Source organism: Vigna unguiculata, chromosome 1 (assembly GCF_037176805.1).
Source record: "Vigna unguiculata cultivar grain cowpea cultivar isolate G323 ecotype 2 chromosome 1, ASM3717680v1, whole genome shotgun sequence".
Lineage (NCBI taxonomy): Eukaryota > Viridiplantae > Streptophyta > Magnoliopsida > Fabales > Fabaceae > Vigna > Vigna unguiculata.
The window spans coordinates 38,451,263-38,462,554 of NC_140792.1; the positions used below are offsets into that span (position 1 = coordinate 38,451,263).

At 30.2% G+C, this 11,292-nt stretch overlaps 1 protein-coding gene across 1 annotated transcript; it reads left to right on the forward strand.

Annotated features, from left to right (window-relative positions):
• Nucleotides 1-539: 539 nt before the first annotated feature.
• Nucleotides 540-5,985, forward strand: LOC114190781 (ent-copalyl diphosphate synthase 1-like). Its single transcript, XM_028079817.2, has 15 exons — nt 540-645; nt 1,186-1,263; nt 1,382-1,437; nt 1,513-1,804; nt 2,017-2,200; nt 2,314-2,528; nt 3,041-3,161; nt 3,323-3,435; nt 3,536-3,762; nt 3,953-4,068; nt 4,444-4,542; nt 4,654-4,890; nt 5,053-5,176; nt 5,367-5,558; nt 5,662-5,985. Exons 1-15 carry the CDS (start codon nt 540-542, stop codon nt 5,890-5,892), a joined length of 2,391 nt encoding a protein of 796 aa, XP_027935618.2. The 3' UTR covers nt 5,893-5,985.
• Nucleotides 5,986-11,292: the final 5,307 nt, after the last annotated feature.

Consider the following 11,292-nt stretch of genomic DNA (forward strand, 5'->3'; position numbering starts at 1 on the left):
AATTTATCAATTATTTGATATTATAGTACGTACCTAAGTAAAATAAAAGAAGATTAATTATAATTATTTTTGAGCATATGTTATTTTATCAGAAAATCTTGTTATTAAACTGCCGTATCAACATTAAAAAAGGTAAATTTAACCAAACGAAACTGTATTTATCGTATGTTGGGTAAAGCATCAATTCTAGAAAATTGGTCAAACTAATGACTCTGGTTAATGTATCACCAACACGGCAACACAGTTCAAAGCATTTAGAAAATATGTGAGATATATATGTACCTATTAAAAAAGAAAAAAAAGGTGAGATGTACACGAACAAAATAGTTCAAAATTTGTCCAAATTGAAAAAGATAGTCACAGTTTTAGCCTGCGGAAAAATGCACGAACCAAAATGTTAGAGAGGTGGATGGAAAACGATTTTCACATCATTTGGTTCGAGTTCCATGGGTATAAATATACATCGTAATGCTTTCTTATTTTCCAAACCATACTCCACAACAATAATACCAAAAGCATTCCCAACAACTGCTGCACCCATGGCTTCTCAATTCTTCTTCACTCTCAGTCACACCTTTCCTTCATCATGCGCCACACCTCACTCTCTTAGTTTTTACCTTCGATCATCATATCATATTTTCAAGGGTACGTCTCTATCTATGTTTTCTTTTCATCCTGCAATTTCAACTACTATCACCTCCAAAATGGTTTTAAACTCAAGTTTTAAATCTTTTCTATCAGAAACAGTTCCGTACAATTAAATTGATTTGATATTGTGTATGGAGTGTGGCCTGGTGCATGGTTCCTAATGGACCACCCAATCATTTATGGGGAGGTCAACCTTTTTATGATTACGATGTGAAATTTGTCAAAGTATGTTTTACACTATATGCATGCATGATCATGAAAAGGACATGTCACATCACTATTTTCTCTACCAATTGTTCTTGAAGTCAAGGCTCTCTGTCACCAAAATTTGGATGAATTAGGCTGGAAACAAAAGAGGTACAATAAAAAGAGTAATATAATGAAAAGAAAAAAGAGAAAATGGATGAATATTTATTATTTTTTATGATGAGTTTTCTGTGATTCTTATCATAAATTCAGTAATACTTTTATTAGAGTAGTAAAACACAATCCAAATACATATACTACTGATAGAATATCTCTTCAAATTTCCAACAGGTACTCGTCCTCTCCTATTCACAGAAAGCAAACATACCAAGATTTGTGGATTTCAACCAATACGCTCTCGAGCTCTAGGTGATCATGTTACCAATATCATCACATAATATAAAAAAAAAAAAAATCAGAGTTGAAATAAGTTAACTTAGTAATTCTACAGTGTATAAAAAATTAATGAAGTTAATCTATTTAGCAGAAATTGTTACTGAAGTGTCTCAGGGTAATATCTGGAAGGATGATAATGTAGACGAGGTATGTTTCTTTCTCCATTTGATTTGCATGTATCACATTTTGACATCTGATATTGATTTGTAAACATTTTTATAGGAGATACAGAAGAAAATAAAAATAGTAAAATTAATATTGGATTCGAAGGAAGATGGAGAAATAACAGTATCAGCATATGACACGGCATGGGTTGGTCTAGTGAAAAAAAATGTTGGGGACACGAATTCTCCTCAGTTCCCTTCCTGTCTTGAATGGATTGCGAATAATCAGCTGCATGATGGTTCCTGGGGAGATGCTCAATTATTCATTGCCCATGATCGTATTCTTAACACTTTAGCTTGTGTGGTAGCATTAAGATCATGGAACATGCACCCTCAAAAGTGTGAGAAGGGTAATTTTACATTCATAAGAAATTTCATTGTTGCTTTCTACAAGTTCATTTTTGGCAACTTTTACTTTGTCGTATACCCTCAATCATTTCTTCTACTTCAAACTATTTCACTGTTGACTTAGAAAGAATAAAAAGGTGAGAGAAGAGAAGTCTACAAAAATATATATATTTTGATTGCGACATTATGGTACACATGGATTCATATGTAACAGGAATGCAGTTTTTTAAGGAGAATCTGTGCAAGCTTCAGGATGAAAACCCAGAACACATGCCAATCGGGTTTGAAGTTACTTTCCCTTCTCTTCTCGATTTAGCTAGAATTTTGGATGTTGAAGTGCCAGATGATTCCCCTATCTTGAAAAACATCCTTGCAATGAGAGACCTGAAGCTTAAAAAGTATAAATAAATTCTTCTGATCTTGGATACAATAATTGATGTTTTACTTATGCATTTTTTTGTTGTTATAGTTGACTCTAATATTTGATACATGTGTGGTGCGTTTGGGATAGAATACCAAGAGAGATTCTGCACAAAGTGCCTACAACACTGCTCCATAGTTTGGAGGGAATGCAAAATTTGGACTGGAAACAGCTACTGAAGTTGCAGTGCCAAGATGGGTCATTCTTATTCTCTCCATCCTCCACAGCTTATGCTCTCATACAAACTAAGGATGAAAATGCTCACAAATACCTGGATAAAACACTCCACAAGTTCAATGGGGGAGGTCAAATTTTCTTCTTTAATTATCAAAAGAAAACTTTCATTTTGTTTAACACTTTCTTTTTAAATACAGTAGTTTCCAATTAAATTGGTGTGATTACTTACAAACTAATTAATTGAATTAACTTTAAAGGCAAATAAATAATTTATTACCATGTGTATATACTTCAAATCACATAGTAATTTTTTTTCATATATATATATATATATATATATATATATATATATATATATAACCAAATATTTGAAATGATATTATAAATGTTATTTAAATAATACTTTAGTTTTCCTATGCATAGACATATACGAAGGTTTGACATTCAAGCATAAATGGTTTTTACGTTATAACTTATTTGGATATGTTTACTTCTTTTTTCCTCTAATTAAAAATATCAAAATAAGAATTATTTTTATGAAGATATCTTTATTAGTTAGATTGATAAGAAAAAGGAAAGAAAAATTTGCGAGTAAAATCAAATAATTCTGTTACATAATATTTATGTGTTTTACATTCAGTTCCTAATGTCTATCCGGTGGATTTGTTTGAACACACATGGATCTTCGATAGACTTGATCGTCTTGGAATTTCAAGATATTTTAAGTCAGAAATCAAAGACTGCGTGACCTATGTTTCAAGGTGTGTGAGATGTTAATGAGTAGTACCATTATAATTAAGAAATTAAAATTAAATGGTATGTTAAAATAGTAAATATTGTGCTACAATAATCATTATATTTAATTACTTATTTTATATTTAGAATAAATAGGATATACTTATTTAACAAGACAAGTTTCCAGATATTGGACTGAGAAGGGTATTTGCTGGGCAAGGAATTCAGAGGTTCAAGATATAGATGACACAGCAATGGGATTCAGACTACTAAGGTTGCATGGCCACCAAGTTTCAGCCAGTGAGTTATTTGTATACTACAAAGCTTAATATATCTCTTAGTATACCTTCAGTTTCCACCTATTTTCTTAGTGCTTCAATTTTGATTCAAATTTTGGTAGGTGTGTTTGAGAACTTCAAGAAAAATGGCGAATTCTTCTGTTTTTCTGGGCAGTCAAACCAAGCTGTGACAGGGATGTTCAATCTCTATCGAGCATCTCAAGTGCTGTTTCAAGGAGAGGAGATTCTTGAGGATGCCAAGAACTTCTCAGTCAAATTTTTAACTGAGAAACGTGAAGCAAATCAGCTCCTAGATAAATGGATCATAACAAAAGATTTACCTGGTGAGGTGTGTAACTAACCTTTAGAAGTTCAAAAAAATACAAATCTATAAATTTACGTGGTTAGAAAATTTTATTTTATGATTATATATGACAATACAAAGTAATTGTATATAATTATTTAACCATAAATGATTGTTTTATAATTTTAATAAATTTATTAGACATGGGTTATTCGATTTTACTTTTGTCCTACAGGTGAATTATGCTCTGGACATGCCCTGGTATGCTAGTTTGCCAAGAGTGGAAACAAGATTTTACCTTGAACAATATGGTGGTAGCAGTGACGTTTGGATTGGCAAGACCCTTTATAGGTAACAATCTTGTAATTCTATTATTTCATATTCCTATAATAATACTAATATGATTAAACACAACATGCATAGTTCATTAACAAAATATCAAATTTACCTTTTGGTCAAATGAAATGACTATGGAGTCTATGGTTAGGTACTCAATAGTAACTCGTTTGTCAAGAGTCAAGCATTCGGTCCCACTATCACTTTCAACAAATATAATCTTTAATGGACACGTTAATATACTTATTCTTATATTTTGACTTTGTATACAAGAAAATTACGTATCTAATATTATCTTTTTATATATATATATATTGTTTATCGTTTCTTTCCCTTTTCTCTTTTCGGTGTCTATTGTTTTACCAATCATATTTTCTTCTTCTTTAACAGGATGCCCTTCGTGAACAATGATGTTTATCTGGAGCTTGCAAAATTGGACTACAGCATCTGTCAAGCAGTGCATTGTGCAGAATGGGAAAAAATCCAAGGGTGAGTGTATAATCAACAAGAAAACACTCCATTACATTGTATTCTACTAATTAATTTGACAAACTGAGACAATTAACAGCCAAATAAATTCCAATATTTGCAATATATTAGGTGGTACTCGGACGCAGGACTAGAGAGATTTGGATTGAGCAAACAGTGTCTACTATTTGCTTACTTTATAGCAGCAGCCAGCATATTTGAGCCTGAGAGATCTCGAGAGAGACTTGCATGGGCTAAAACTGCAGCATTGCTCCAGACACTTGGGTCCTTCATAAAGGATCAACAAACTACAAATGTTTTTGTAGATTTGTTCAACAACAGCATAAACGGACGAAACTTCTCCAACAAGTAATTAATCAAACTTCTCATATCACATAGTTATTGTGCATGCTTGTCTGCTATGTGTTTGATTAATTTCGAGTTCCTTATGTTGCGTAAAACTTTGTGCTTGTTCGAAGATAAGCATATAAATGGTGATGTAACAAAACCTGTGTTGAATGTGTGTTGCAGGAAGTTGAACAAGAACAAGAGAGAGGAAGAACTCCTGAAGATTTTACTGGCAAACCTTGATTACCTTGGGTTCGAAGTGCTTCGGAGCCATGGTCGTGAATTATCCCATTATTTGAATCAAGCAGTGAGTGGAAACCCTTTAATGAACTTTCTGACAAACATTCAAAAAGTTTCGTTACAAAATGTGAAAATAAATCTATTGGTTTCGTTGTTTTTAGGCAAATATCAGAAAATGAAACAAAGTGTAACATCATTACTGATAAAATGGAATATAAAACAGAAAATATTTTCTAAGATGGTTATAAAATAATCAGTGGCAGGGTTGGTTATCAAGTTGGCAGAATGAAGGGAACAGTTTGGGAAGAGAAGCTGAGCTGATTGTGCAAATCATAAATGTAATGGGTGGCTATTGGTCAGAAGAACTACAGCTCAATCCACAGTACCAGAGGTTGGTCCAAACCACTAATAGAGTCTGCCATGGACTCCGTAATTATAAAAGCAGCAAGGTCAGTAACAAAAGTTACAAATCATTTTTATATATTTGAATAATCTTTATGCTTAGATTAGATTCCAGACCCTGAATTTTCCTACTTCTGTAATCATTGTCAGGCACATGATAGTGGCAGAGACAAGAGGATAACATGCATGACTACCCCTCAAATAGAATCAGACATGCGAGAACTTGTGCAATTGGTGCTCCAAAATTCTTCAGATGGGGTGCACACCAATGTGAAGAATTCATTCCTCACAGTGGCCAAGGGCTTCTACTACGGAGCATATTGTGATCCAGAGACCATAAACTCTCACATTCAGAAAGTGCTCTTTGAAAAAGTTATGTAAATCAGTAAAAATGTATATAGGAAGTGCCACTGTTCGTAATGTTATTTTCCGTTTTAGCTCCGTTGGAATAAGTGTGCTGGAACTGCTATCATCTTGTTTATATACCTGAGAATGTATGAAATAAAAGGGAAAAAGAATCCAGCGTTTAAAAAATTTATCAGGTGCTGAATTTTCTATTTGATTTTGACACAACAGACATCTGTCAAATTATCTGAACTTGAACAGTATAACATGTTTGACGAACGTGGCTTACAAATGTTTGATAAATATAACAAGAGGATTCCATATCCGAAATTACTATTCAATTTGAAAGAAATATCCAAAAAAATATTAACAACAAACGTCCCAATTCAATGCTAAACAACGTCTCGATCATATTTTATTTTATTATTTTTTAATTTTCTTTCTTTCTTTCTTGTCGTCTCGTAATGTTCTATTTCATATAAACTGAACTATGATTTGAAATACTTACATTGAATACAAATAAAAAAAAAAGTGATTCACACATTTAAGAAAAGTGAACATGGTAAGGAGAAACCTACATATTTTCGGTCCAGGATGGCCAGCCATTTGAAATTACTACAGGAAATAAAAGAAATTAGATATATAATAAGAATTTGAAAGCAGGTAAAAGGGAACTAATCATTTCCACTATCATTTGATTATATCATACTTCTTCCTTATTCACGGACTTCAGTGTCAGAATACTTGTACATACCCACTTTACATGTTCCAGTAGAGGATTAGTTCCAGTAACAATAGAAAAACTTATGAAAATAGGAGAATAAGGTCTTTAAAAGACTATTCAATTTCATTCAAGAACAAAAAGTAAAACTTATAAACATATAGTCTTGAAGAATTAAGGTTAAAAAATATTAACAACTCGTGTTTTATTTGTGTTATTTCTTAAAAAAAAAAATCAGCACTATTTTCTAAGCAGCCTGATAAAGTCTAACTACTTATTTTATATTAATTTTGGTGCATTGTAAATAGCTTCTGAAATCAGTATCATAATATTTTTTTTATATTTATACTATATTTTTGGTGATAGAAAAGAATATAATAATGTCTCACTTTAAAAAATCATTACTTATTTATTCATCAAAAAATTTAATTTAATAATCAAATCAATTTTTTTATGGATATTAGAATATTTGTGTGTATGTGGCCTGTGGATTCAACTTTATGTTAATAATAAATAAATAAATTAGTCAATTTGATTTATTAATCAAGGTAATGTCTAATAGATTAATATGACAATAATACTAGACCATTTTAACTAACTCTAAAGTGTTTATTGATGTCACAGTCTAATAATTAGTTAATATATATATATATATATATATATATATATATATATATATATATATATATATATATATATTAAAAGATCTTGTAAGAAAAAAAAGTCTTCATTCAGTTAATCATTGTGTTCAAATTCATTTTGAAGAATGTATCTATTCTTGATGAGCCATTAATATAATAAATAATTTATTCACTACTAAGCTAATTTTAAAGTCAAAGAAACCTATATCTCTATTCTTCTTGAAAAAAAAAATTCTATTAAGGGTTTGAAGATATTTGAGAATTCTCAAATTCACATTTGCCTACAAATTTATATGCAATTTAATAAATGGAATTTATTAATTCATATCCATTAAAAATCATCACATGCACTAAGGATATAAATTTATCCTAATTATCAATATTTTATTATTATTAACAATTATATAATCAAATGAAACCTTAAATTAAAATTAGGATTACGCATATTTTTGGTTCATAGACATTTTTGTAAAATATATTTAGTTTATAACAAATTTTTTTAATAATTAAAACGACTATTTTTGTCACATTTTTATGATTGAGAAAAAAGTTATCATAAAGAGTGAAATTATACAGAAAAACAAAAATATATAAGTTTGTGACAAACTTTATTTTATAATTTTTCTGACAAATTTGTTGATGGGTACAAGTAATACGTCACAAAATTATATCAATGAACAAATTTTATTATTTCTAAAATTATGTCTAACATCATCCTAATAAGTAATAATTTTTGTAATGACATACGTGATAATTTTTGTAATGACATATGTGACAAAAATAATTAATTATTAGTGTGTTTAGAGTCCACAAATATAATAATTGCTTAAGTGTGTCATCGCTTAAGCACTACAATACTTACTTGAGCGAGAGTGAAAACGTTTGAAGTGAGAGTACCTTGTAAAAAAAATGGTTAAGTTTTCATCACGTAAAATTTTGCTTAAACAAGGGAGAAGGTGCGTTGCAACTTGAGTGTGCTGTCAAAAACATTATTATGGTCGCTTAAATAAATATCATAATTTTTGTTTAAGTTTACCGAAGCGTTGTAAACAAATAATTAAATTATTATTTAAGGGAATATAAACTTCTTTAGCTTAAGTAATGGTACATTATATTTAATGGTGCTGGAGTAATTATTTATAACAAATTAATTAAACTATTTTCAAAATTTGTGTAATAGTTAATATTAGGAAGTGATATTTGTTTATGACATATATTTAGTGAAATATAGAAAAAGATGCACACAAGACACAAATTATAAAATTTGAGAGATAAATATGTTTTTGTTCCATTTACTTTTAGTAAATTTTGAAATTAGTTAATTTTGAAATTTTGAACCAATTTAATCATTTATTTTTGAAAATGCGTGTATTTAGTCCTTTTAATCATAATAGTGTTTAACTTAACATTATCGCAAAAATGTGTCAAAGAATATAAACAACTCAAATACAATCCTGTAAGAAATAATAAATAAACCTAACAAAATTTGATTAAAAGGACTAAATTCACTTATTTCAAAAAAATAAAAGACTAAATTGATCCAAAATTTTAAAATAAACTAATTTTAAAATTTACTGAAAATTAAAAAATAAAAACATATTTAATCCAAAATTTTATTACGCTAAAATTAATTTACACTAACATATACAAATTTAAAATAAAGTAAAAAATATAAACTAAAAAACTACGTATAAAAAAAAAGAACACAACAACCTAATTTGTGTCATTTGAAGTCTCATCATGATTTGAGATGTCAGCTTCCTCAAAGCATGGGATTTGACTGCACGTTGTTTCTCAAATTATGTTGGTCAATCAACATGAGCAGTGTTGCTATGTACGACATGACCCTCCCAATGGGAGAAAAAATTAATGTAGTATGCCCATGACCATCATAAGGGAGGAAGAGTCCACATACAAAGCTCTTCCATATATAATTTGCTTCTCTTTTTTCTTTTTCAAATTCCATTTACAAATAAATGCAACCAACTCATTTGTTTAACTCATAAATAAAAGGCGAGCATCTCCAACATGTAACATGTTGGTTTTTTTGTTTCAAAAGATCCATAAAACACTACAACTAATGCATGACTGTCTTTTACCTCTCACAAAGTTATTGTAAGTTGGATAATTGATTTACCATTTTAAATTTTAAATACAATTCTTTATATGCGGGTTTTTTTTACCGTAAGTAAATCTGCTTTTTTTTTATTACAAAAATAAATAGATTTTTAAAAAAATGTGTGGAAACAGCTAAATTTGTCTACTTTCATACTTTTTTTTAAATTTATCTTTTTTGTAATAAAAGAGGCTGTTTTTTCTATTAAAAAAAACTTTTATATGGATGACTTTATATTAAATCTCAACTTTATTTTCTGAGATGACTATCAAAAGTTTAGTTTAGTGTTTAGGATAATTCATACCTTCTTTGCTTTTCGAATTCTCTCCGATGTCATCACATTAATCCATTAAGTGAATTTGAATTGATAAGACATGATTTGTGCAACTTATATAAAAATAATAATTTTAAGAATTGCCAAACAATGATAATCGTGGTTGTTTAAAAAGCAAATAAAATCATATATGTTGAATTTTTAACTTAATCATGATAACTAGCTTTTTTTCAATCGAATAACTGAAAATTTTCACTAATATAGCATTGTCCCACTTTTCATACATCGCATATTTTACACTGTATTTACAGACATACAATTTTGCATTCAACATCAGAATTCGGTTATGGGCAGGGGCGGTAAGGACCAAGGGTACCTGGGGCTCTCCCAATATTTTTTAATTTATATATTTTAAAAATATATTAATATATTATTTTATTATTTATATTAATTTAGTTTAATTTGTTTTCCAAATGTAAAAATTATGTTTTTCCTTCTTTTGTTATTTCTTGTTCTTTTTTAGTTAGTTTCTCTTTTCTATATCAATTTTCATCCTAATTTCTCAAATTTTTTAAATTAAATTGCATTAAGGATAAATTAAGGAATTAAAAAATATTTTTGACCGAAGAATTTCTTTTTTTAGTAGGTTGACTTTTTATCTTCTTTTCTTTATTGGAAGCAATACACTATAAGAAAAATAGTGTTTACCGACGGATAATTTTTTGTCGAAAAATTTGGTTTACCAACAAATAAACTAACGACAGGGAGTGTTGGTAAGGGTAAATAAAAAAAAATAGTTGAATTTTCGACGGACTTACGAACAAATTACTTCAGTCTAAATTACCGACGAACGTATCCGTCGGCGAGGTTATCAACTGAAGCAGAAACTGTGTGTGGTCGTTGGGAATTCTGTCGGTAAGTTACTTTCTCATTTATCGAAGGATATGATCTGTCGATAATGGCTAGATAATATCTGAAATCGTTTTCAGTTTCTCTCTCTTCTTTTCATTTTCACTAAAAGTTGAACCACACAGGAGCCTTGAAAATCTCCTCCTCTATTGGGTGTTGTCGTTGTCCACCGTTTTTGTCCAGCACCCACCATAGTGTCTCGGGTTGCTGCCGTCAAGCGTCTCCCCTTGCAGCCCTAAAGGGAATCTTGGTAATGGTTTTTTCTTCTCTTCTTTTTTTCTTTGTGGCAATTCGTTTTTGCAATTGCGTAACCGTTTTTGCAATTCCTCTTGTGCTTTCGTGAGTGGAGTCTTCGTTGGTTGAGGGTTGCTTGCTATCGAGGGAGATTTTGAAGTTGTTGTCGCTCTGACCATCATGGGTCCCTGCCGTGGTATATGTTTCAGCAATTGTTAAGGTAATCAGCTTGATTCATTGTTAATTGGTTGGGGTTTTACGGGTTTAGCTCATGCAAATAAATAATTGGGCATGATTGTGAATTGGTTGGGTTTCCACTATGTGTTTGGTGTATGTTTTTGGTGATGGTGTTGTAGTGTTTGGGGTGTGACAAGTTTTTGTTGTAGGGGCTTTTGGGGTTGCTGATTTTTTATTCCACCACTGTAACTAAAATACACAAGAGATTCCATAAAACTTGTGTTCTAAATATCATTCACGGTTGGCAAGTTTGATCTATGGTATAGCTAAATTTAAGTAGTGGTGTGGCAGTCTTTCACCAAAT